A 27,945-nucleotide genomic window follows, 5' to 3' on the forward strand; every position below is an offset into this window, starting at 1 on the left:
AAAGGTAAAAACATTAAAACAGCCTAAAAACCACAAGGAGCTGTGCGTATTTCTTGGTTACATATTGATCCTCTTATAAATCTGCACTGCACGTTCCTCTTCAAAATAAATACGTAAACCTATCTTAGCACCCATAAACAAATTTCTCCAAGGCCTGCTGGGGAAAAAAAAAAAAAGAGACCTTCACTAGTTGCCTGAACTTTAAAAAGGAGGCAGAGTGCAGGGCTTCATCCAATCTAATTATTTTGTGTGACTGGGCCATCCAATAAATGGACGGAGGCAGCTCAAGAGGTCCAGTAAAATTCAGTAAATGTATTAAAACCAGCATTAAAATTCCAAAGTTCAATGAAATTTCTCTAAAGGTGGGCGAGGCGGCAGAGACTGTGGACATCCTGCAATTCCCTCCCTGATGGAGGACGTGGGGAAGACCAAGGCACAAGGCATTGCGAGGAAGGAACCAGGGAATGTAGTGCAGTTTTCAAATCCTTTTCATTTAAATCCGGGCAGGGCTTCTGTAGAATGTGCAGTTCGCTGCCTTTAAATTCGCAGGTAAGTCCAACCCAGATTTACTCTTTCTACGGGGCGTTACACAAGTTCCGAAGAAGGTTGGATGAATCAAAAAATACTGCCCCAGGGCAAAGAAAGGTATAAACCGGAATGACAACGCACCCATGCACCTTCCTTTTGGAGTCCATTTATTCTACAGCACTGTGTGTGTCTAACTTTTAGTTAAATTAAATCAGCTTTTGGACCCAGCCGGCGGCAAGGACTCTGCACTACCCTGTGGAAGGTCTTCTGCGCTTTGGAGGGGCCGGGTCCCACAACACGTGCCATGAGATTCAGAAAAACTCTTGGGAGAATTCAGAAATAATTGTTGGAGGCCTAGATCAAGCTCATTCAATGCTACAGGGCTGTTGGCCAATACCTCTGGCAGGGTGGGTAACTCCGCTCCTCAACTGCCACAAGCCTTCCGGGCTCATGTATTTCATGTTTTGCATCCCACCTTCCTTAGACATAGTCCAACCCAAAGCGGTTCACAAACCATGAATCTAATACGATAGCAATACATCGGAAATAGAACAATATACACATCAAATGTACAGATGCATACAGGCATAGATGTAGGGCCAGGTACATTTAAGGTAAGAGATTTTTCTCCAGCCCATCTCCTCTCATATTTTATTTTTTCTGTATTATAAATTGTGGCGCTTCCGTTTTTGGATTTCATCCAAAAATATTATGAACAAATGTTCCAAGAGGACTGTGGCCAACCTGAGTGACTAACGGACAGGGAATTAGCATGGTGTTTTCAGGCTCTCCACATTGAAGATGCACGAGACGTTTAGATGCAGTGAAGGCAAATGCATTTCATGAATCTTCAAGGAGGATGTCCTGAAAACCAACAAGGAGGGAAGCTGCTTACCCCTGGAATAAAGTTAGGCATTGGCTCCCGGCTGCCTGGATAGGCTGAGCCAGTCCTGGTTTTAAATTACCCCATTGCAGCTCTGGATTTGTAGTTTTTATTTTTCTAAAAAGCACAGCTAAGAATACAACTAGGTTAGGCCTAGCCAGAGAAAGCATTAAGTGTGTATGCCCCGCGCATACAAGAGTTAGTGCCACTGTAAGCATAGGCAAGAGCGATTTTCTCATAATGCCATAGACAGAAGCCAGTGGGTGATGGAACGATCCAAATGGATATGTTTATCCAAAAAGGGCAGTTCTAGTGGTGGTGGTTGGAGGGTGGGATTTCATGGCCTTTGCTCAGAACCAAATATTTTAGTTTCTAATTAACACAGTATTGGGGGGTGTTTGGCTGTTGGGCATCAGGCAGAAGACCAAGGGCCTTCATCCATCTGAGAAATGCTGATGTCCCGCTGTGGGTATTTGGGCGATTAGACGGGTGTGATCTAGCACCGGCCGTTGAAGGTGTGCGATGCTTTGTGTACCCTGCTAACCTAACAACGGGCAGAAGACCATGGGTAACGTGAGCGGAAACTTTCCAGGTTCAGCCTGAGCAGCTTGCAGTGATGCTAAATTCCCTATCCAACATGAGCAAACGGAGACCCTCGCGCGGTCCAGCACAGATGTTCTACTTACCTAAAATCCACTGCTGGATGCAGACGGACTGTGCCTTTAATATGGTTTCCGCAGGGAGATGGCATGGGATGAGGCTTTATCCCGTAGCACTACTTCTATAATCCACTGCCTGTGCAGTTAGTCCATTGCTGGCCAAGAAGCCGCTGACCCACATGGAGGCATTAAATGTTACCAACGGGTAAGACGTCCCCCTCCCCCAATCCATGGGAAGAGGTCTTTCTGAATCAGGTCCTGGTTGGCCTATGTGAGACCCCTGTCTGCGGACTTAAGTTACAGCTGCTAGACAAGGTGGGGAGTGGGAAAATGGGGGTTAAAGGTGCTGAATGATGTGCTTTCAGAGGCATTAGGCTGAACCTGGTCTGCTTTCAGGTTACCTAACTGGAGAGTCCATACAAGCAACACGTGGGGCTCCTGCCCCAGACAGCTTTGCTGTGTTCCCTATAGCTGTAACTTCTCCCAAAGCCATGGTTCAGTTCATGTTGTCAGCCATTTAAATTTTGTGCCAATTATTCACTGTCTTGCACAAAGACGGCATGCATTTGGGCGTGGATTAGTGCCAGTACATGGTGGCGGAACTCCTGTCCGTCCACAGTCTCTCATCAGGGGCACGGCGGCTAGGAGCTATTCCACTGCTTGCTTTCAGCAGAGCCAGCCTCTTAAGTGCAAATGAAGGCCAGGCCCCACAATGACTGGCACCATTTCATGAGTGCCTAGGCTTCGTTCATTAAATAAGCAAGCAGGGGTCTACTTCCTGGCAATCGGAGAGAGACATGCCTGCATTACACCCCTTAAAATAAGTGCGTGCCTTCAGCGCGCTCTGTCAGAGCAACAAGCGAGGTCAGAAGCAGAAAAGGCTCACCGTAGAAGGTAGAAATTGTGTTGGCTACTGGGCCACAAGCTTTACCCTTTCTACAACTTAGACCTGATCAATATTACTTTTCTGAAGCTCGCTTTGGTTTTCTGCTTGCGCATATGGCTGCTGCATGACTTAAAGCCCCCAAGTTACCACTACCTTTTGTATCCTCTTAGGGAAAAAAAAAATCAAAAAACAATATATGACATCTCCCCTCTGATAATTAGCCAAATGAGCTAATTATCAGAGGGGAGCTTCACCACAGCAGAGCTTCATGGAGACCATGGTTGAGAATCTGACTGGGCTACTTCCTGGACAAGTCAACGAGCCCTCACTCCAAACACCAGTGGAGTCCCAAATGCTTTCTGAAGGCGCCCCCCCCCCCCCCCCCACCTTAATCATGTGGACATTATGGCGCACTCGCCTGTCTCTCTGCAACACCCGCAAATAACATCACACGCCAGGAACCACCTAATCTCTCCTTTCCTCTCAAGGTAGGATTGGATAGCTGGTTGGCTCCTGTTCAGGCAATGTCTAGAACAGCGAGAACACAGCTAGAACTTCACAATCTTTGTTCACTGCAGCACCAGAGTCTGCAAATGCCCTGATGCAACCCTTCATACAAAAGCCGCCTAACTGATTAACTGCCGCTCATTGCCGCTATTAGTACAGTATAGTGCACATTTAGCAATAACAGGTACAGTGCAAATTTTTTTTTTAAATATATGGGTGATTGTGCTTTTCATGTTTGCTTGTTACATCTGAGTCCGACTGTATCTGCCAAGTGCAGTGATTTGTGGCAGGCACAGATGTCTCATTGATGAGCTTCCAGCGAAGGGTAGTGAGGAGCAGCACACTAAGATAAAACTTTCAAGCAGCTCATTACGTCCATCACTGTAAAACAGAGGACCCCCTCTAGCCCCTGTTAAACTGTCCCAGGGTCAAAGCCATCTGCCCTCTGGAGGATCCTATCATGTGCAGTTCCTCGGACCGCCAAGGGGGATCACAAATACACTGATGTCATCCCCTGAGCCCAGTTTATCATTGGCCATTCTCCAGCCTCGCTCCTTCAGCATACCTCGGGCCGTGGACACCAGCTCTTCAGCGATCCTGGTAAACCTAGAACACCAAAAGGTACACATGAGAATTCAGCTGAGGATGCTTCACCAGTGCCCACTGGCTCTTGTTTTCATGATAGCGTGCACACGTGTTCATATGGTGCCGACTGTGTGAAACAAGCAGCACTATTCTTTAGTCTAAGGCACCCAAATTAAAATTGAAAACAAAGAACAAGAGTGTGGATCTAGTGCCTGTAGCTAGTTTTATTTTTTGTTGTGAAATTTGACATGTGCAGCAAGCTTTGGATGTAGTTTTCCTATGCCCTAATATTTAATGAACAGCTTTATATGTATTTGATTTGCAGCCGCTTATTAACCATTTAAATGACATTCTGCATGTGAAAACAGTGTGTCAAATTTTATTTTGTGCAAAGCTGAAACATTTTACAAATTTAGCTTTTGCTTGTAAAGCCACATTTGTGAAATATCATTCCACTTAGTATAAGCGGCCTCAAAGTCCTGTATTTATCCACAGTTCACATACAGCACAGGCAGCAGCAGTGCAAGTGTCACACACTGTTAGTGATAAGGTTTTGTGGAATTCACTTCCATGGATCAAGCAAAGGGTTAATTTAGCCCCTTCTGAGAGTGAAATACAGTTATGTTACTTCATAGTTATAGGATGCAACTTTATGCTTGAGTTCACTGAAAAACAGTGAAATTGCCCTCCCTTTACAGCCTCCCCCCCTTGTCTGATGAGAAGCAGCCTGGAACACTTTAATGTCACACACAGAGAAAAACCAAAATGCAAGATGGAGACAAGACCTGGTCAGAAAATAAGAACAGCACTTGAATGTGGCAGCAAAGTAGCTGATCGCTAGGGAGTTAAAATCTTGTCCTTTATTTTCTGTGAAGAGTAGAACAAAGCAACTCTACTGGAGCTGAAAGCAGGGAAATACCTGGCATTCGCTCAGCTTTTGTCTATAGACAGGATGGGTGCTACACCTACGATTTACAGAGCTTCTGGATATATGAGTGCGCTCTTAGCTTTTAGGGCACTCGCATTCTTAGTAGGGATGTGAATCAGGCTTCGGCCAATTGACAATATTGTCGATATTTTCAAAGTCGTCAGAAATCGGGGGCTCCCCCAAAATGATAGGAAAACCCCATGATATTGATCGTGGGGGTTCCCTTATCCTTTTGGGGGAGGGTGGGAAAAACAGCACACAAAAATAACCCCTAAACTCACCCCGACCCTTTAAAACTAACCCCTTAGCTTCCCCCCCCCAAAAAAAACTTTACAGGTACCTGGTGGTCCAGTGGGGGTCCTGGGAGCGATCTCCCGCTCCGTCAGCTGCCAGTATTCAAAATGGCACAGATAGCCTTTGCCCTTACTATGACACAGGGGCTACCTGTGCCATTGGTCAGCCCCTGTCACATGGTAGGAGCACAAGATGGCGCCGGCCATCAGTGTTCCTACCATGAGACAGGGTCTGGCCAATGGCATGGATACCCTGTCACATGGTAAGGGCAAAGGGCCATCGGCACCATTTTGATTAGTGGCAGCTGACGGAGCGGGAGATCGCTCCCAGGACCCCCACTGGACCACCAGCTACCTGTAAAAAGTTTTTTGGGGGGTGGGTTTTTTGTTTATCGGCTCGGGCGCAGCTAATAGACAAAACTGCGATCGGGCCAGATACAAAAAACCCACATGTGAAGCGGAACCGGAATCCGAACAGATTCCGGTTCACCTCTCTAATTCTTAGCAGTTTTGATATTGGTTTTAGAGTAGTGTTGCTTCTGAAATAAAAGCAATAACTTATTTACATGATACTAATGAATTTGTTATGATTCTAGGTGTCCAGGAGAATGTGTCACATTTACAGAAAAGTATGGAGCTAGTGGTCACACCTGTGAGAGAGAATGATGTACAAAATGGTAATTAGAGGTAGTGAATAAAATACAAGAACTCCACCATTTCAGAGAAGTCCTGAACAATGCAGTAGTTTTTTTTATCATCCGTTAGTTTGGCACTATCGCAAGGAAAGCGAGTGGACCAAGAAACAGTACAGCGCATGTGCCGCCTAAGGACATAAGACCCTAACAACTGCGAGAAAGGGTGGACTTCTGTGGAGAGCTGATCTGAGAGAGGTCAGCAGGACAGACACTGCAATGAGGCAGCATTCCCCATACTGTGCTAGCCCTCAAGAGACCCGCTTGCTGTCAAATGTCTAAAGAGACAGAGGTCACTCTTACAGGAAAGTGACAGCTTAATGCTAGACCATTTGTATAAATATTTCCATATTAGCTGGGAACATAGGAACATAAGGCTTACCATACTGCGTTAGACCAAAGCTGCATCAAGCCCTGTATCCTATTTGCAACAGGAGCCAAGCCAGGTCACAAGTACCTGGCAAGATCCCAAGGGGTAGATAAATTCCAAGCTGCTTATGCCAAGAATAAGCAATGAATTTTTGCAATGCCAGCTTAATAATTGTTAATGGACTTTGCCTCCAGGAACCTGTCCAAACCTTTTCTTAAATGCAGCTATACTAATAGCTTTCACCACATCCTCTGGCCACAAATTCCAGAGCTTAATTAGGCATCGACTTAAAAAAATATTCTCTTATTAGTTTCAATGTATTACCCACTAGCTTCATTGTGTGTCCCCTGGTCCTTGTACTTTCTGAAAGAGTAAACAACTAATTAACGTTTATTCGTTCCATTCCACTCATTTTATAGACCTCTATATCGTATCTCCCCTCAGCCGTCTCTTCTCCAAGCTGAAGAGTCCTAACCTCTTTAGCCTTTCTACATAGGGGACCTGTTCCATCCCTTTATAATCTTGGTTGCCCATCTCTGTACTTTTTCTAATTCTTGCTTGAGAGGTGGTGACCAGAACTGCACACAATACTCAAGATGAGGTCACACCATGGAGCAATACAGAGGCTTTATGATATTCTGTTTTATGATATTTACTCTGATCATTTGTGCACATATAACCTGTTTTGTTTGTTATTACAGCCATTCTTAAAAGCATCTATAGTACAGCAAAACATAGCTTTTCATATTTTCACATAATCCATAGTCAAGTGTCATTTTCCAGACTACACAAGGTAAAAGCTCCAATCCTTCCACCCACACACAGCCCTACCACAGAACAGGCAGTGCCAGTGCAAGTTTGATCCCACACACACAGGCAGGAGTAATGAAAACAGCTCACTCATGTGCACACAGTGCCCCACCCCAGAACAGGCATAGCACAGGCAGTGCAACCTTTGGCACCTCTGCTGCATTTGGTGGTCGTTGTGCCATGCACACCTTCCACTGGCTACCGGACTGAGAATAAGCAACTCATCTCACACAAGCCCCTGCAGGGTCATTTTCAAAAAGGGACTTCAGTTGGCAATAAACAGTGCTCTACCCTCAGAAATGGACCTTTGGATACTGCCAGCCCATATGCATCCAAAATTGCATGCGTGTCAATAAATAAGAGTAAACAAATTGTGTGTCTTCTGGGGTGCAGAGTTTGGGTGGGGTTTTACATTTATGTGCACACTTTTTGATTTTGAAAATTACCTGCGTAAATTCTCAGAAAATCTGTTCACATAAATGAGGAGCTGTAACGTGTGGGGGGTCTTGATGGGATAATGTTCACATGCGAGTTTGCTTGGCAATTTATGCAGCCTGTTACAAAAAATTACACCCCCTCCATGACTTTCAGGTGCCACGAACCTGAGCCAGATCTGAAGAAATACCCTAGAGATGAAAGGCTCCATTCCCTCAGTTACCTGCCCCCCCAATAATTCCATCTCTTAACTGCATTTACAGACGCCGTATGTGGCATGATCTCAGGGGTCCTGCGGATTCACTACACAACACTTCATTGAGTTTTATTTTCAGACTTTTCCATGTTTGCACAGGGTGCTACCTGCTTGGGTGATTTGGTTTGTAGCCAGAGAGGACGGTGTTAACAACTTCAGCCACTTCCTTGTCGTCTAAGACATCCCAGAGTCCATCAGTACCCAAAACCATGACATCATCGGTGTTGTGCTCGGACTGTGCGAGGTCATAAACTCTGACCTGAAGGAGAAAGGGGACATATAGTCATGCATTGCTGGTGAGTCAAATCAGCACTGCCCATCTAAACTAATGGGAATTCAGGCAGTGAGTCCAGCCAGGATGGGTTGTTCGATCCGATAAATCTGAACCATTCATGGCACCACTCAAACCTCCATATTACAAATATTCATAACCATGCACTTCTGTTCTGACTACTTGGGGGTCTGCATGGATCTCAATAGTTTAATCCGTGAATGTTTGCAGAGGTCTGAAAGGCTGGATTAGCGTGGGTGGGGGGAGTCCTATTCAAAATGGGGTCAAAGTTGTTGCTGATCGGAGTAAATTTGATTCAAATGATCACAGATGGAAAAAGATCCCCCATCCCAACTCCTTAAGCCACAGTACCGAGTTCTTGTCTTGTTAACTTTTCCCCCTTGTGCACCGCAGCCATCTCAGCTGAGACCATCCTTGGCTGATAATTTATCAGTGGATGCAAAGAAAGCTATGGAGCCACAACCTAGAGGAGCTAGAACAGCATTAAGGTACAAATGCCACAAATCCAGACACTACGGACTTGTAAATGCCCTGTCCAGATGACATTGTTACTATAAGTTAGAATTTTATTTATTTATTGGGTTTCAAAATACACCGTATTAACGTCAGGCCTTTCATTGGTGAAAGACGGCATGCTTCCTGCTTCAATCAGATTGAACTTTGTTTAGCTTCTTGCAAATGAGCATTACAAGGGATGCACTGCAGGACCCGAGGGCATGGACTGAACACCTATTTTTCTGGTCATTCAGAAGAAATCTGATTGGTGCGTTCGCTTTCCCATTCATTCACTTTCTGGTTTGGAAACTGTATTGCCCCAAGTGTAATAAGTAATAAACAGGTGGAAGGTGCCTATCGTATAGCAGTGGTCCCACATCCTCAAGGACTTCCGACAGGACTGGTTTCCATGATATCCACATAAAATATTCATTAAATGCTTCTGGTCCAGGGATCAAACTCACCATCTTGGTTCTCTTGAAAACCAGACCCATTAGGGGTTCTCAAAGAGTGGATCTGGAACCACCGAACTAGACTAAAGATGATGGGCTGTCATAAGCATCTAGAAAAGTGATATGGAATGGTGCAAGAGGAATCACACCATAAGGCTACCAGACCTTAGTGATGGTTAAGGACTCTGCACGACCAGGGAAATAAAAGCAGAAGGAAAAGGTGAAGCAAGCTTGAAGAGAGGTGGCTAGGGAGCTCTCACAAGGGGTTGATTGAGTGGTCCTTACTTAGCATATAACAGTTGATAAAGTGTCCCCTAGAAAATCACGTACTACATCACGGCACAGAGTACTTTATTTTCACTTGTCTGGAATGATTTATAACCTCTGTTGGTGACCTGCTCCTCTGAGCTGTATACACTGTTTAATTCTAGAAAGAACCCCTCCATCTGTTTCCAGCCGTCAACTAGATTAGGTAGACACACCCAAGAGAATACAGAATAATCAATGAAAAATGGCCACCTACTGCCATGAAGGCGAGAGAATAGAAAGGGGTATTTTAGAAGAGGAGGATCCATCTCTATTGCTGTTCCTTCAGTCTACATCACCTTTGCTGTCACACACCACAGTCGCAAACCAGCATCCGTTACAAGCATCTTACAGAGACGAACAGTGTCCCTTTAAAAGAATATATTCACATGCTCTAAATATGAATCCGTGTGTCAGAGAACTTAAAGCAGAGAAAGCCAGACAAACAGGTGGAGTGACTTCATAGAAAAACACATTTTCATAAGATGGGGCCAGAATAATGAACATGCAAAAGACATGCGTGACAGCGGGCTCAATCCAGAGAGGAATCTTGGGCTGTAGAGGCCCGTTAGACTGGGCACCTGAGATTCACATATGTATGAAACCTCTTAATGCGCCTATGAGGATACTCACTTCAGGAAAGCAGGACAGGAAGGGTTTTATGTGGATGGAAGAGTTGTACACCTTGAGGTCATGGTCCCCAAGACCCCGAGTAACTCCAATGGTTGCCATAACTCTTGCCTGCCAACAGGAAAAAGAAAAGATCTTCGGAGTCCAATCTCTGCAGGCCTGGGGAGTACTCAGAGGCCACCTCCTATACGCGTCACCCTCCCTTAGCAGCTTAAATAAGACACCCATTGACTGCATTTTACTAGAAGGGGCGGGAATGGCAGAAAGTGAGAGAAGTGGACTCGAGAAGTGAGGGATCTCCCCTCGCCCCTCACCCTCTATCCCTTCCTGCCAACGACTGGGCAGAGTGGCCAGCAGACCATAATCCGCCAGAGCCTTTTTTCAGTGGCTGCGGTGATGGATTCTACCATTGCCTGCTGGGTCTCGCTTCTCGCTCACAGGCATTGTGCAGGAGATCTGTTTCCCTCTGCATGCGGATAGTCTACACCTCTGAACCACTGCTCGTTTTCACTATAAAAAATACGTTGTTTTTTTTTCTTTCCATGCAAAGTTCTTTATGTAAAAAGAAAGAAAAAAAAAAAGTCAACTGACAATTACAATAGGCAGAAAAATGGTAACTACCTTGGGAGCAGGGCAAGTCGGTTAATGGGCTTTTTATGCTAAGTAGAGGATAAATAAGTGTTACCTACTGGAGTCGGAAAGAGGAAAACGTGGCAGAGTGAAGAATGGGATATTTCTTCAAATGAAACTGCTTAAACAAGCCATAAGAATCGAGAGCCAGGGGCTGCCTCTCTCTTGCTGCCCTGTGGCTAATTGTTGGACTTGCAGTTTCAAGCTACAAGACTCTGGAGGCAGAGGTGAGGACTGGCGCCAGGCTAGCATGCAGGAGAAAGAGGGTGTGGCCGAGAGAGGCTGAGCCCACTGGCCACTGGGGTACAGACACTGCAGCCAATGCTAGACTTCTCCCAACCTTAGCACATCTGCCACCGAAACGGTTAACTGGGCTACTAGGGATAGTTGGTGGTGCTAGAACAAGTCAGTCAGTTACCAAACGTGCAAATGCAGTAACATCCGAACCCTCTGAGCTTAGATAACCATCCGTGTATCTGTAAGCTAGAGCCGCATTCAGCTTTTCACCAGTGTTACCTTTTTCCCTTCTCCGTATATCAATGGGAATTTCAAGTCGTCCTCCTGGATCGTCTTATAGGCCCTGGTGGGAATACAGTGCATTCATTAGTGCCAGATACCCCTACCATTGTATAATCACAGACTGCTGCGTGGTGTCCAGGAGCAAGTTATTCAATACAGGACGCCACACCCAACCCTCCAACCTTTACAAAAGGGTTTGTCATCTACAGCAAAAATCCCCCTTGTGGAACTGGTATCCAATAAGCGTTCCTTACAGTAGGAGCCCTCCTGGGATCCTACGCAGAAGTAAAAAGATTTTGGAAGACAAGCGGTGACTCCATCCACGTGGCGTGGGGGGCGTGGACTCACAGGCCGGCTAAGTAACCTGCAATGCCCCATCCCACTGGTTCGGTCAGGAAAAAAAAAAAAAATCACATCCTAGGGCCTTCCCCAGGAGGGAATGTGTTCCCTTTTGCATTTTTCTTAGCAGTCACAGGCTGCATGTCTGAAGCGCAAACATGGGTACACTCGTTCGGCATAGAAGCCATCGGCCCCTAAACGTGGCATAACCGTAACCAGGGAAATCACCGAATGCCCAGGGGGAGCAGTCACTGAAAATAAATGCGTTCTGGAAAGGCATCTCCAGGAGAAGAAAGAATTTACCAGCCTGTCATGTTCTGGTCCCTGTACAACATCCTCTTCCCCAACTCCTTGTGCTGGATTCTTCGGGGAAATTCCAGGTGCGTGAAGTCATTTCCAAGCAGCTCTGGTTTCAGGAAGCCCTACAGTAAAACACAAACAAACAAAAACACACACAAAAAAAAATCCAGATTGGCCAGCTTCATTCTAATCTCCCTGGCTCTTTTCCCACCCCTCCAAATTTAAAAAACTATCTTAATTCCATTTTATGGCAGCACACTACTGAAGATAAGGGGGCATCTTGAGTTGGGCTAACATGGAAATCCCCTTAAAATGCTGTACAATTTGTATGCTGAGCCAATTAAAGGCACTGCAACTGGGGAGAACAGTGAACACAGCCCTGCTCTCACAATGCATTTGGAACCAGATTTCAAACTGGTTCTCGCTTCATTTCCTGTGATGTTTTGAGAACTGTGCCTTCTGCAGTCACATGACCTTGGTTGACAGCCGCCTGTGTCACAAGCACTTTTTTTGCCATCCTGTCCAGTCACTTGATAACAAAAAAAACCAGCTTTTTCAAATGGATTAAGGTTTGGATCAAGCTTCTTAGTACAGTTTAAAAAAAAAAAAAAAAAGGCATGAAATATCTCTTTAAAAAAGTACCCACTCAGGGCCGGACCCTATGTTCTTATGGGATTAGCCCTGGCCATCTCTCTACAAGTTTCTGCTCCTGCCTTGGGCACGACCTTAATTCCTTGTTTCATCAGCTTGCAGCACTGCCATCTAGTTTACTTCTAACCTTAAGGAGGGAAAAACCACAGCAGGGTACATTAAGGACCGAGGCAGAAATCACCAGGAACAGTGCAGGTCAGCAGAGGACAAAAGTAACAAGGCAACTCAGACAACGTGACAACCAGTCCAGTATGTACCATCTGGATAATCAATGGGTCTCCTACTCCCAGCGACGGATGCTGATTCAGCAAGGACTCTTCCCAGCGCAGTCCATGGGAGATGATCCAAGACTAAACGGACTCTATTCATGTACAGAGGTGAAATGCTAACACAGAAAGCGAGAGGAATGTCAGCAAGGCCAGCCCGATGGTGCCACTGCACATTGCCTCTCAGAGGGGCCCGGCTCAGGTTCTCTGCTCTCCTGCTCGGTCAGGACTGGGGATGCCACTCAGGGAGTTGGTTGTCGCGCTATGTTGATTCCTACTGGCCAGACTTAGGGTCTGTGATAGCAAGGTCCCAGAAGGAGCTCCGATGCTGCAATGATGCAAGGGAAGATAGAGAGGGAACATCTCCAGGTAGCTGTGAATGAAGGCTCATGATGCCGAATTTAAGCCCTACTTCTGACTGAGCTGGAAGAAAAGGACGTGTCAAAAAACCAATATGGCAGCAGATAAGGACCATAAAGGCCCATCCAGTCCAGTCCAGAACCTACCCAGGGAAGCCGTGGAAATCAAAGGCTCGCAATCTCATGAATTCAGAAAAAATATTTCCTGCTGCTTTGTCACAGACCCCCCACTTAATCTCTGGCTTCATAACAAGGGAACCTCTGTGCTTATTCCAGGCTTCACCCTCACACCCAGGGATTTGTCTGTTCTTTATCTCAGGCTTCCTTGCATTCCAATACTGGTTTTGTCTCCACCACCTTCCCTGGATCCACCTTCTTTCCATGAAGAAATATTTTCTGTCCAGACAGGCCCTAGGAAAGCTGAAATGTCTATCAAGTCACCTTACATCTTAACAGTTAACAACTCAATTGGTAAATATGTTGTTTGTGCACTATTTATTTAAAATGCCTTAGGCCCAATATTCAAAGATATCTGGTTATCTAAGTTATCTGGATATATCTTATGCAGATAACTTAGCTGTGCTGCTGAATATCTCTTCTATGTCCTAAATATACTCGGATAAGCTCTAGTTAGCTGGATAAGTTATATCCAGATAACTTTAGATCTTCTATTGAGCAGGTCGAACTTAGTCAGATAAAGCTAAATATAGGTATTTATCTGGTTAACATATCAGGATAATTTGCCCCACCTCGGTCACCCACTGCCCACCCCCAAGATACCTGGCTATCCACTTAGCTGGCTAAATACCCATCCAGATAAGTGGTGGCTGCTGAGTATAGTGAAGAGCTAAGATACACCAGACAGATCCTGAGGAAAGCTAAAAAGCAATGGCAGACATGCCAATCTACATAATCCCTAGAAAAATACAAATCCCTATTAACGAAATTCCATGAACAAGTCAATAAAGCAAAATAAAAATAAACCCCCAAAAACTAACTACTACACAAAGCAAATTCATGGTGTAATATTTAATTCCAAATCACCTTTCGAAACAGATAAAAATCTAATCAAGGACCCTTCCTCCTCCAGCTCATATAAATACATCTTTCCACAGCACTGAACTAGGAAGAAAACGATACAGCAGTCCTTATACAATCACTCAGAGTATCTGTCCTCAGCTAAACTTCTTTAAGAGAAAATTCCTGGATTTCGCTGAAAGCAACTGAATGTAGGGATTCCACATCTGCCGGAAATGCAGAGACAGGCTGTGGGGGGGATTGAAAGTGTTAAAATAATTGCACATCTAATGTTATGGCATATCCGTCCACCGGGGTAAACCCGTGGAATGCTTCTATGTCATGATGGTTTCATTTTTTTTGTACCTCTATTTATACTTAATAAAAACGTTAATTATAACTACATCTTTCCAAAGAACTCATGCAACGAAGATGCTACCTCATTGTTAAACAAACCCAATACACTAAGCACACAACTCTCTACCTGCTTACCAACAAAAAGAAACCTGAAGAAAATGTGGTCAAGGGAAATGGAACTCATCCAACCCAATATCTAAATTTGAAATAAACCAAGTCACCACAAAAATGAAGCCTGCTACCCACCCATTGGACCCTATCCCTGCAAGTGCCCTGAAAACAGTAAACAGCATAAGTAGTCCAATATTCACAGCCATAATAAACCACTCGCTAGCAGAAGGTTTGCTCCCTGATAAGGCAAAACAAGCTGTGATTAAACCCATCCTAAAAAATAAAACTGACAGAACCTATGATTGGGAAAATTACCAACCAACATCCAACCTGCCTTTCATCGCTAGAGTCCTAGAAAAAGCAGTGTTAATCACCATTAGAGAACCACCTAGAAGACAATAATATTCTATACCCGAACCAATTCGGAAAAAAATGCTCAACAGCAACTCTCCTTATTTCCTTAGCCAACCCTGTACTACAGGGGTTTGACAACAATGAATCCTACATCCTGGTACTGATTGATCTAACAGCAGTATTCGACACAGTACAGCATAACCTGCTTTGCCACCAGTTGAGGGAAATTGGAATAGAGGGAAAATGTTAACAAATGGTTCTCTTCCTTCCTAAAAGATAGGACATTACAAGTCAAAACTGGATAATCAAATTTCTGACACCTTCCCAATCGATACAGGTGTCCAGGGTTCAGCACTCTCAGCCACCCTATTCAACATTTACTGCCTATATGTACTAGCAAATCTACGAATCAACTTCTTCCTATATGCAAACGACATACAATTCTACATCCAACATTTGAAAAAACTGCATCGCCTCTGAAAAAACCACACATGAAGGCTATACATCAAAAACTCTCGACTGAAACTAACTCTAAACCCCCCCAAAAAACTGAAATAGTGTGGTTAAGGAGAGACACCACGACAAACCACCAACCATGGACCTAGGAATTATAAATATCAAAGTATGAAACCTAGGAATACAGAGCGATGAGAACTTCACTATGAAAAAGCATATAAGCAAATTAATCAAAACAGAGTACTCCAAGCGGAGAATTTTATATCGGCTGAAACTTTTACCAACAATACAGGACTTCCACACAGCCTTACAAACACTAATATTCTCAAACTTGGACTACTGCAACTCCCTTTTACTAGGCCTGCCATCGAGTCTACTGAAACCACTACAGTTACTTCAAAATGCCTCTGCAAGACTCTTACTAGGGACAAGGAAAGTCAAACACATCACCTCTTCACTGATCGCTCTGCAATGGCTTCCTGTACAATCCAGAATTCATTATAAAAGTATTAACTCTAATTTTCAATATCAACAATATTAATCCATGCTTATTAGGAGTGTGTCACTTCAACATTAAACACCACAGAGAGCCCTAAGATCACAAAACAAAGGACTTCTATTCAGAACACACACCTAACATAAATAAGAGAACGAATGTCTTCCATAGCAGGCCCCAAGCTGTGGAACTCTTTGAGTCATTATGCCAAACAACAGAAAGAACGAGCGTCAAGCGTGAACTGGAAACATGGCTCTTTAGAAACACATATGACTTAATGTAAAATACCAATATGCTGATAACTTCAACATAAGTACCAGCGATAATGTTAGTGGAACGAGCTATAGACAATGAACGACGTAAAGCTTATTGTTAGTAGAATTAGCATTTATATTTGAGGTTGTGTTGACCTAGGAAATGTATGAACATGAACTCCATAGAAAATGTATGCATATGAACAAGATTATATATAAGCTATTGTGTTGATCTAGAATATTAACTAGAATATGAATGCTGAGTTTGTAAACCATTGTGATCTTCTTTTGGAAAGACGGTATATAAAACGAGTAAATAAGTGTCTGCCCTGAAGTCCCCTGAGCTATTTCTTTTATGATACCTGTTCCCTAAAGGACTCCTGCCTGAGCATGCACTGGGCTCCATCCTGTTCAGGCAAATCACAAGTGTCTCCTAATGATTCTACTCTTCTACATGCCCTAGGGTTAACGAATTTTCTCCCCTCCTTCCACTGGTGACAAAGTGAAGTGCACCCCAGCACCTGGGGCATGAAAGGAGGAGACCAACTGAGATCTAATCTCGCCCTGTGAGACATTCTTCCTCTTAAATATGAAAGCGTGCACACTTTTCCTCTATAAGAGATAGGCAGAGCCTTCTATAGGAGATGTCTGCCTGCATTCTCTTTAACTGTAATAAAAGTGTGTTTTAGCCTTTTCATTCTGTATGACCTGTTAGGAGCTCAGACTTCAGAAGCCTGAAGCATCCAGCACCAAAGGAGTTTGTTGCTCTGCTGTGTCCAAGGCAGAGGAGTGCTCTGTCCATTTAAAGAGAGAGATGCTGGTGCACTGTGACTGCGCCAGAGTAGAATAAAAGGAGTCTCTTACTAAATGCTGAAGCCTCTGCCTCTCTGATTCTGGAGTAAACTCCCTGGTCATTGGAAGGATTTCCCCATCACGAATGATAATGGCCCTGGAAGGAAACACGGAAGGAGGAGGTTAGACACGCAAGACTCCATGGAAGGAAACACGGAAGGAGGAGGTTAGACACGCAAGACTCCATGAGGTGGCCGACATTCTCCTTGGCTGCAGGGAAGGAAAAGGACATCCTTGGGGGGTCTACTGTGGCCCCTCTGGTGGACAAGATTTCCCATAATTCAGTTCCAGGGAAGCCCCCGCATCTGGAACAACATCATAGTATCCCCTACAGGAAAAGCCAAGGCAACTTACCTACTGTCACCCGCGTTGGCTACATAGAGTTTTCCCATCAAATAAACCACAGCCAGAGCACAGCAACCTCCCAAAATACTGTAAGTCAGTTTCTCTCGCTCAATCTGGTCATCCTACAGATGAAAAATAAAAACAAGATGGACTAAAACATGAATCCTTTGAACAGCACGGTTTGAAGAAGGTTTAGCTAGAGCACTGTCTTGGCTGCTAAAACATGACAGGCACCCGTGTATGAACGTGTGGTTATGCAACATGGCCACCAAGAGCAGCACCAGCGAGCTTTGACTAACTTGTGTACAATTTCATGCATTCATCTGCTATGCCCCAAAATTATGGAACAAGTTCTCTTACCTTCATGGAAAAACAAAAACAACAAGGATCGACTATTTGGCTAAGCTTTTTCCCAGATCCCCAGTATGACAAAGCCAGCAACAGAGGCTTCCTTCTTTCACTGGCTACTGGGACTTTACCATGAGCCACATCTGCCACCTGGCTTCCATACTTAATGACTACTTCCTCCTCAGTAGGTGCTAGCCTGGCTCCCTAATCCATCTAGAACCCTCCTGATTGTTACCACCTTCTCAGCTACTCTTAGATGACCAATTCAACCCCTTTGGTATTGCATCCATATCTACATAGGCCCTTCCTTCCCCTTTGTCCCTATGCTATTATAAAACTGGGACACAAATGTAATGAGAAGGTATTGAATTTGATTTTAATCTGTATTTAGACCAGCTCAGAAAAGGCAGAATATCAAAGGTTTATAAATAAATCTGTGGCAGCTACTATATAGGGTGCTAACTACAGCCAGATACACTAGTGTTTTTATTGTGATGCATCGTCTGGAAAATAAATTAACCACAGAATCTCCCTGTGCATATGTCACTAAGAATCCTTCCACTGGCACAAGCATAGGAGAAAACTCATGGTAAATCTGTTACGGAAAAAGATGGTGAACATGGGACATGAAAAACCAAAGTGACACCAATGGTACAGCTCTACTGGCACAAAACGGCACTCAATGGCTTTGATGCATCAGACTCATAATGTGAATTACATTAGCATAAAGTTATGTTCTCCAAAATATTTTAGGCCAACACTGACCCTCTGATCTCTTAAGGCTCATCAGGGAAGCTCCTCAAAAGTCTGAAGGTTATAGCACCACTGGGGAAGGACCACTGTTTCTGATTGATGCCAACACCAAAACTATAGAGAAGATAACCTTAAGACAGTATTTTTAACTTGGTGATGGGGGTGTTGGGAGGAAAGCATTTCAGGTCAGCCATATTGAAAGACTGCTTTGCACACTTGTTATGCGCTCACCATCTCTTTAAAAGCATTCTCGATGGCACCCATAACCAGATTTTCGTGGGACACTTCCTTCTCTAGATGAAACCGCATTACGAGCTCGCTGGGGGGCGTGGAACCTTCTGCTGTGGATCCCGAGGCCAGCTCTGCTGCAGATGCCTTCACATTGCCAACAAGGCAGATGGGAGCAGTGGCGGACGGGTTCTGCAGGATATGGACAATGTCCCTCAACTGGTCACATATATGAAGGTGCAAGAGTTTAGATGCCATGATGGCAGCTCCTGGTCCGGCATGTCCATCAAATAGCCCCCAGTGAAGAAACGTGATCCCATCCTTACCCTGAGAAGGAAGCATTTAGTTATAGAAAAGTCTTAGGGTTGGGCAATCTTACTCAATGATAAAGGCAGGAACGTTCAGCTACTCTGGCTAACATATTTAAGCCTATGCACTTCGGGTGGCTTATCTGACTCCTACACTGAAAGCATTCCTGCTTTATTTATTCCTTTTTGTAAAGGAAGTACAATAGAGTTCGGGATTAGGTTTGAAAATGAATTATTCTCGATCATCATGGAATGTACTTAATCTGCTGGGAACAGTTTCCGAACGGCCTGAAAGAAGAGTCAATGAGAACTGTACTGTACCAAGCAAGAGCGTATTAATGCCATGAACAACGAATAAAGAGCTCTGCAGCCGATATTCAAGGAAAGCTGAGCTCCTATATTTAAGCACTTAAACTGAGTGCCTATTTTCAGCCAAATTAAGAAACCTATGTTTTTGGCTGAAAATTAAACCAATGTATGTTCCTGAAAATTTAGGCCCCTAAATGTAACCCTGCTTTTGATTTAGGATCCTAGTCTAGATGTGTAGCACTGAAAGTTCGTACTAAGCTCCTGATTTTTGTTATCCCGCCCAGTAGCAGCTCACTTTGTGTTCCCAACGTTGGGTGCTCTGCCCTAGTAAAATTTTCCAGAAGCCCAATTTCAGTGCCTAAACCCTTTGAAACCGGCCCCTTTCTTTGCCACGGAAAATTAAGCAGCCACTGAAGTCACCTGCCTTTTTCCCATTCTTGCACACGTTTTCTGCCATTTCCTCTTGGACCCCAGCAGACGATCTCCAGGCTCTGTCGCATTTGCCATTCCTGCACGCCACAAACACAAACTCGCAGCAAGCCTGGTCCTCGTTGTGTTGGCTTTTCCCAGAGTTGATCACCCTTGAACCGGAAACAAACACAAGAAAATAAGAAATTATTTGTCCCATTTTCAATTTTTTCAGAGGGTGACGCCCACTGCACAGTGATGAAATATCCATCTGGAAGTTGCCAGTGTTAGATCAAATTCTTTTATTTCTTGTCTCCAAAGCAGCTATAGAACATGCTATTTTAATTATGCCAAGCTATATATGCAGTTTCCTAACTAAGCTTTTGCTTAACCGTTTATAATTAGGATGACTATGATTCCATGTCCAAGCCAGTTCTGGTTTTACTTCCATTGCATGCAGGGAGCTGTAGTTCTGCTTTCCCTGTTGCTTTGCATGAGGGAGACCTTTGGCAGCCTCCATTCTGCAATTTTGGACCGATGCCTTTAAAACAGGTACATGAGGAAAGCAGGGGATACAGCTCCCTGCCTGCTACAGGGCAAAGCCAGGACAGACTTGGCTTGACTCCCTGGACATGGCGCTATATGGTCACCCTATTAATATTGCACCATTAGTGTAGTGCTAGTCATCATCATAGGGACCTGGCACCATCTGGGGTTTTGGGTTTTTTTTGTTTCACAGGTAACTTGGGGCTCTTCTCCTGCACAGTGCTGGGTACATCGATGGTGGCTCCTCTTTTTTCCAGGCTGATCCAGTCCTGGTTTTCCTCACTGCCTGCATGGGTGCGTAGTCTTGCGTTTCTTAGCGAAAGAAGAACTACAAGCAGGCAGTGGGATAAAACCAGAAAAATAAAAATGGATTCAGTTGGTCCCACTGTCTATTACCATGCGGTTATGTAGGTATTGACTCCAGTGACAATCGTGGGCTCTGCTTGCTTTCCGTCTCTCCTCCCTCACTCGTGAACCTGGAGTTCGCCCCTCTTGTGTTTCACTAGTCTAAGACCAAGTCCTTATGTTAAACAGTTTCCTTACACTTGCAAGCACTGAGTCACAGAAAATGCTTTCCTGTACAAATTGGTAAACATTTGTTGATAGAGCGGAAGCTCTGCAGCAAGAGTCAGGAGCTGAAGGGGGGAGGGGTAGACTCGGGAGTAAAATTACAGAAGTGGGTTTTGCTTTTACAGAAAGGGTGATGGATGCATGGAGCGCTGCTTCCCCTCTCCCCCCGTGCGGCTGGTGGGAGCAAAGATGAGCCTGGCACAAGTGCAGAGGGTCCTCAGAAGCAGGGAAGCGAGTGGCTGGGGGGGGGGTGACTGCACTAGGAAGGGTTGAGCAGGCAGATTAAATGGGCCACGACAATCTTGATTTGCCAACGTATTCTGCTTTTAAAAAGGACCAGATTTACACCTTGTGCACGCCCAGGTGCAGGGATGTTCAATGCCTCCCCCCGCCCTCTGGCAAGCCATCCGCACTGCTGTTTTCCTTCGGCCGGGCCACTGTTAGCAGCAGCACCCTGTGCAGTGGAAGTGCCCCCTGTGTCTAATGGGGAATGCAGACGTGCGCCTCCACCTGTAAGACGTGCTCTTAAAACCTCAGCCTGGCCCCACCACCACCGTTTCAATGCTACCCTTCGCTCAGTAATTTGTGGCTCTGCAACTCCATCCACATTAAAAGTTCCCTGCAACACTGGCTCCGCAAAGTCAAAAACAACACTTAGCTGTCTCATCTGTGAACCGTGCAGAAAACAAAGCTCCCTGGAAGGCACCCAGAGCTGCTGTCTGGCTCTGTATAACTAGTGGTTACTCGATAATTGCCCAGTAAAGACGCCAACACTGCATTTCTTGAAGGTAGTGCCCTTGCTGAGCTGCTTTCAGTAGGAGCACCTGTACTCTCTCTTGCAGGAAGTTTGGTGGCCGCCTTGTTAGTGCAAATGAATGCACAGAGAGAAAGGTTAACAACCCCTGCCCAACATAAACCGATCCCTTTTATTGGACTAGTCAAGAAATGCGTCGCCCTACTTCTCTTAATATAACCTCTCATTCCACCTCTCTCTCTGCAGTTCATGTTGGTTTGGGCCTTTGCAACGGATGCTAAGCATTTCCATTTTGCCTTGCGGAGCTCGGAGAGAAACTCCAGCCATCTTTATTCCCTGCTAGACACAGAGCTGCACAGAAATAAAGATTTAACCAATAAAACTATACAGAACTCACTATCTTTTTATTGAGCTAACCACGGTTCTTGACCGGCTTTCCAGTGCTAAAACTCTTTTCTGCAGGACAGAGCTGGAAGGCCTTTGAGTCTCCGCTCAGAAGATTCTCACGGGCCCCTTGGCGATGCCCCGCAACCTTCTCGCTGTTTGTGTCGGCCCCTGGAAGTTGCACACATTCAAAGCAGAAGTCCCATGCTTGGGCCAGCAGCTGGATGGGGGGGCATTGATCTTGTGACACTGCGTAGCAAAACCTTAGCAAGTTATGTGGGCTGGTTTTGTTTTATTTAAACTCCACTTCCCCAAACGCTTTAGGAAGGTCTGTCCTGAAGGCCCAAGCAGTGAGTTTCAAACAGGCATGCACGACAACAATTCAAAATGCTCACACGGGCTTCGAAAATAAAGCTAGAAAGCTGCCGAGCAGCAGCCTGCCTCCTACAGGAAGACCTTTGGAGCAGTCCTGGTTTTTGGCTGCTTCCTTTTTCATTTGAAGTCAGAAAGGATGGTAAAAAAATAAGACAACCCAAGGGCTGGCGTAGAGGCCTCTTCCAGCAGCTGGGTCACGTGGCAGCTCTGATACACACAATACGGCAAACCCAGGACAGGTCAGCAGGGTGACCTGGGTGAGGTGTCTGCCCTACTCTTGGGGAAAGATACTTAAAAATCCCCTAGAACAGGTTATTAAAGGCAGAGTTTCTCATGTTTGCACATTAGGTAAGCAAGCAATTCGTATTTCTGGAAGGCGGAGGAACACAACTCTCAAAAGGACAGAGGACCCGGGTTTGTACAAGGAGCCCAGACTGCTGGTGCCTGTGCCCGTCACAGGCACTTCCTGCTCCCTGCAGTCCGTCCCACCTTCCCCCTACAAAACTCAGCTTTGAGAAGCCTCACTCATCGATACCCGCGTTGTTTGCTTGAAGAATTGCAGGCTGCTCGCCATGATGCGTGCAAGCTTCCCGGGTGCAGGGCCGTGGCCTTGACAACGCTCCTGCAGCCTGCACACATGCCACCCCCTGGCACCCACCCTCTGGTGGGTTAATCCCATTGCTCAGACCAGCATCTGCCTTCGTTTTCTGTTCCCAGGCCTTGGTTGCAAACTTTTAAAAAATAAATCCAAAAGCAAGAAATGAAACCTAGGAAGAGCAGATACAGCAGGGGTGTATTGTGTCTGGCTGGAATCCTCCACCACCCGAGTGAAAAACACCTCCGTTTGTTGCACAAGGAGGCGGAGAATTCAGAGGTGGGCGAGGCACAGCGCCAGCCCCCTCCGCAGGCAGCTGAAGCCAAGCCAGAGCTAGGAACAGAGTGCGCTCAGCACTCGGGCAACTGTCTCGAGGGACGCTGGCAAGCAACTTGTGGAGTCCTTTCCGACCCAACCCTGTAAAGTCAGAGCCTTGAAGAGGCTCCTAATCCCACACCAGAGACTTTCAGAGCCTTCCTCGCTCTGCTACTGCCCACGCTGCTTCAGGATGGCCACTGGTCCTACTGGTAATCCCGGCCTGCCTTGAATTGCACGGACCTTAGGATATTCTTAGGACCTTGTGCCACAGCAGTGGTTGAAACCCCCCAGGCTCCTTCTCCAGGTGTTTCTTTGGTTTTTTTTAAGTAATGGGATAGGAAAGCTCACGACACAGGTTTGAGAGCGATGTCTCATTTTAATCTACTGTGGCAGAGCCGTGGCAGGGTGCAACTTGTGTCACCTGTGCTGCTGCCACCCTCTGTGCCAGTAAAGACGCCCATCATATACAGCAGGGGTCCCCAAGCTTGGGGCTGCAGGGCTAATGTTCCCCAGCCCGCTAGGAATTTCTTCCACATGGCTGGATCTGGAGCGAGGGGGAGAGGGGGGAGGGTCGTCCCCCACCCCACAGGCTGGTGGGGATTCCCAGGCCTCAGCAGGAAGAGAAGAGCCGGCCGGATAGCGGAAAGGGCCAGGCCCCCCATTTATAAAATGTATAGGTAGCTGATGCACAGACATTATCTGCCGCGCCCCTGGGACACCCGTCCCCCTTCCTTTAGCTGCACGCCCCTCTGCAGTTAACGAGGGGACCCCCCCCCCCAATATATCCACAGTCGCCCTATAGTATGGTTCCCCCTGGAAACCTGGGGACAGGCTCACGCGACACGTCGTCCAGGTTAGCTCAGAGAGGCCGATCCCATTGCATTTATGTTCCTGGCTGCCCTAGAGAAATTGGAATTACAGGGGGGCAGAACCAGGGCTGAAGCAGACCTCACTGGATTGCAGCGCACACAGAGCCACGCGTCGCATTGGGAAAACAAAGCGCAACTCGCAGGGCTGCCAGCTGCCAGGGATCCAGAAGTGACCTACAAATACATCAGATGCCCGCCTAGCAATCTCTCCTACCTTCAGGCAGCCCGAGAGACCTTTGCCCTGCTGATCTCTTTATTTTCTATCAAGACTTCAGCCTTCCCGGTCCTCGCCGCTCAATCTACAATTCTGTTTCATTTTTATGCCTTTCCTCCACTTTTCTTCTCCCCAATCACAAAGAGCTGAAAAATCACATTTACAGAATTTACAAAAAAAGGAAAGAAGAGGATGTGGAATCTTCCTCTGCCTGGGGTTATAAAACCTGTCCACCTCCTGGCAGAGAGGCCACGGGGACGCTCACTCGCTGACGGAACTAGAAAGCATTTTTTTTTTTTTTTTAAACGCTACATCAGAATTTGGGGAGGCAGAGGAAAGGGACCGCGAGGAGCTGAGCACAGGAGGATTCCTAGCATAAAATTATTATGGTAGGGATACCCAGCACTTTGGGCTCCCAAGGTGCCCTCAGCCCAGGTACGTTTTGGGAGGGCTGGAAGGGGCGGCTTAGTGGTTGGAGCCATGGGCTGGGAAAGCACTGACGGTCCTTGCGACCTGGGGCGAGTCTGGGTCTCCTGCTGCTTCGGGTGCTAATTAAGACCTGATTTTACTAAGCTTTGCTCCCACCCCCCTAGACAGAGAATGGGAAAAAAAAAAAAGCTGTCCTAAATCAGGCCCTTAGTTTGTAAGCACTGGGACCTGAAAAAAGTGTTGTAAGCCAGCTTGAGCTAAACTTGGAAAGGGGATTTAGAAATAGACTTATTAACTTGCTGGCCTCTGTTTTCTAACCATATTGTCGTCTTTGGACCACTATTTATGAACAGAAATAAATTCTTATATCCTCGCCATAAAATCTGCTGGACAGAGCTATTTTGTCATTATATAGGTCCTAGCTTTTCCTGGGCCGTCCCCCCTCTCACCTCCACCTATAGCCCATCCAGTGCAGCAAACGTCCTCGCAAGGCTGCCCACGGCACTGGCTCCACCTCTGCCGGTCAGGCTGATCCAGGCCTGGCTGCAGCCCCACTGCATGCACGGGCGTGTGAAAGGGAAGTCAGAATAGCGAGTCCCCTGCATGCAGCGCGGGGTACGACCCGGGCCTGGATCAGCCTGAGCAGCAGACACGGAGCCTCAGCCCTGGTCACCCTGCCCCTGTCCAGTTAGGGCGTGACATTGCTGATATATGATGGCCGGGATTCCTCCCCTGCGGTCTTATCTGATTATTGGGGGTGGGGGGATTCTCAAAACCTGCCTGCGCCTTGCGGCAAAGTTTTAATCCTTTTCAGAAACTGCAGTTGGAAGAGCCAAGTACGAGCGTCACCTAAGCCCAGCCACCTCAAATATTCACCAACGGTGCTGCGTGCACATCCTCCCTGCACGGGATCATTAGATGAGAGCTCGGGGGAAATCAGACCTGCCGACCCCCTGTTAGCTGCAAATTGGGACAAAATCCCTGCAATCGATTTAAATAAAACAGATTAAGAGTCCATGTGCCCTGCAAGCTGCAATTGAGTGTGAGGTTAAACGTAGCAGAAGACGGCGCATCACTGGAGCCCTCGCTGCTGAGAAAACCGCAGCCAGAGTGACCAACCAGGTTTGACACAAAAATGCACTTTGCCTATGTTAGTAAAATTCATCTGAAACCTGCTCTTCTCCTTCTGAATGTCTTTGGAGACAGACAGACAGCAAGGTTAACAGCTGAGCTTTCTTACAAGACCTGCTTATGCCGAGGGAGAGGGATGGGGATGCAACGCATCACTTTGCTGTAGGAAGCACCGAAGAATCCCAAATCGCTGGGACACCAGGAAGAGGCGACAGGAGGACTAACCAGGAGCGTCCCCTGCTGGGCCCCGCTCGTCTCCGAGTGATTGCACTGTACGGGGCAGTTCATTCGAAGCAGGGGCTCTCCTGTCATTTTATGTACGAGAGTCCGATAGCAGGTCTGGGGCAGTCCTTTTCGGGGGGGTTTTTTGGTGCTTGTCCTGTCTGAGGCGGGGGCCTGGGCTGCTCACCTGATGGAGGAAGCACAAGGAGCGACAGTGGCCCGAGGGCTGACTGGACCATTCATGACCCTTTCAGCTCTCAAAGGGGGCAAGTCCCCCGCCTCCCCAATAAAGCAAAAGCTAGGTCCATTGGTAAGTGTGAGTTACTAGTGGGAAAACCACTTGCAGACTCCTTGTGCTCTGCACGGGGCAGGCCTTGTACTGTTTCAGTAAACAGCTGCCCAGGAAACGCAGCAACTCATTCCCTCGCAACCCCGGGATGAGGGGCAGTCACACTTTTTTTTTTTTTAAATGTAAATGAATTGCTCTATATGACAGCATAGAAAAAAAAATCTACCAAATAAGATGCCCACGTTTCTGCCCTTTACTATAAAATAAGACCTGTACACACCCCAGATTGAGCCATTCCCATGGGGCACTGTGACACGGCATTCACGCCCAGCAAGCAGCCACAGCGTGGGTGACCACGAGCAAGGCCACGGCTGCATTCAGATTCCAGCAATACATGCACCCCTGCTGAACCCATGCATAGCCCTGGGGGCGCAGCACACCTCCTGCCACCCACTCCCACCCAGGAGTGGTGTGGGTATCTTCCCGGCATTTCATAGTAACAGTTTCATAATTCCCTTCGGTATTACTTCCATAAGTGACAACTTTGGGGCTCTCCCCCTCCCATTAGTCTGATTGCAACCTCCCACGTGCCCCAACCTGGGGGGAAAAACCCCCTAAATTTGTGAAACTGCGTTCAGCCTCAAGAGCCAGATTGAGCCGAGTCACTGATGCAGCCCAAGTCCTGCCTGGCCCTGAGGTTCTGGTCCGCTCTTCACCTTTGCACTATTGTTCTTCCCCCAGCACTGGGAAGGACGCACTTTCGGTCAAACCGTGACAGCTGTGGGGCAGGGGTCACTTCCAGGACCGTTCACGCGAAGGGAGAAGTCGATCGGTCCGTGCTATAACCGGTTAGGGCGCCCTGAACCCGAATTACCCCACCTCTCAAGTGCTCATCAGGCTGGGGAGTAGCGCAGCCCCCTCACCCCCCCCCCCATGTGGCAGAGAGCAAGGAGCAGCGCCCGCAGCTCTGATCTCACTGGACATTGGGGATTGCTCAAGTCCTGATGCAAGCGATGGAAACCTTTCCAGCAGGGCAGGAGGGTGGGGCCCCGGGGACCCCGAAAAGGCTCTGTTCATGGGGCTGACACCCAGCATCGCCCCCCGCCCTGTGCCTGAAGCCCCTTCTGCACTCGGGTAAGTGCTACTCACTCGGCGTAGCCCGTGTCCCAGGGCAGGCGCGTGCCCCCCCGGGGGGTCTGCACGGCGCGGGCCGCGTGGTCGGCGGCCCGCAGCAGCTGCTCCGGGCTCAGCTGCAGGAGGGCGGGTCTGCAGAGCGGGTACTTCAGGGGCAGCGGGGCCGGCTCCGAGGCCCCGGGGGCGGGAGGCTCCTGCTCCGAGGGGGGGCTGCTGCTGCTGCTCCCGCCGGCCAAGCCCCCCACCAGGCCGGCCACGGCCGCCCGGACCCTGCCGATCATCCTTCCCCGGCGGCGGCTGTGCAGAGGCGGCTCCCGTCACGTGGGCTGAGGCCGGGCACACTCAGTGCAGCCCTGGTGAGCCCTCCCACACTCCCTTATTACACCCAGCTCCCCTCCCACTCATCACACCTTCCTATAGGAGCCCTCCCACACTCCCTTATTACACC

At 47.0% G+C, this 27,945-nt stretch overlaps 1 protein-coding gene across 1 annotated transcript; it reads right to left on the reverse strand.

Moving 5' to 3' along the window:
* Positions 1-27: 27 nt before the first annotated feature.
* PPM1J (protein phosphatase, Mg2+/Mn2+ dependent 1J) lies at positions 28-27,905 on the reverse strand. Its single transcript, XM_029572651.1, has 10 exons — positions 27,513-27,905; positions 19,684-19,840; positions 18,646-18,969; positions 17,323-17,435; positions 16,981-17,065; positions 11,799-11,917; positions 11,154-11,217; positions 10,011-10,118; positions 7,940-8,091; positions 28-4,069 (listed from the first exon to the last, which is right to left on the reverse strand). Exons 1-10 carry the CDS (start codon positions 27,776-27,778, stop codon positions 3,922-3,924), a joined length of 1,536 nt encoding a protein of 511 aa, XP_029428511.1. The 5' UTR covers positions 27,779-27,905; the 3' UTR covers positions 28-3,921.
* Positions 27,906-27,945: the final 40 nt, after the last annotated feature.

Source organism: Rhinatrema bivittatum, chromosome 12 (genome assembly GCF_901001135.1).
Source record: "Rhinatrema bivittatum chromosome 12, aRhiBiv1.1, whole genome shotgun sequence".
NCBI classification, from domain to species: domain Eukaryota; kingdom Metazoa; phylum Chordata; class Amphibia; order Gymnophiona; family Rhinatrematidae; genus Rhinatrema; species Rhinatrema bivittatum.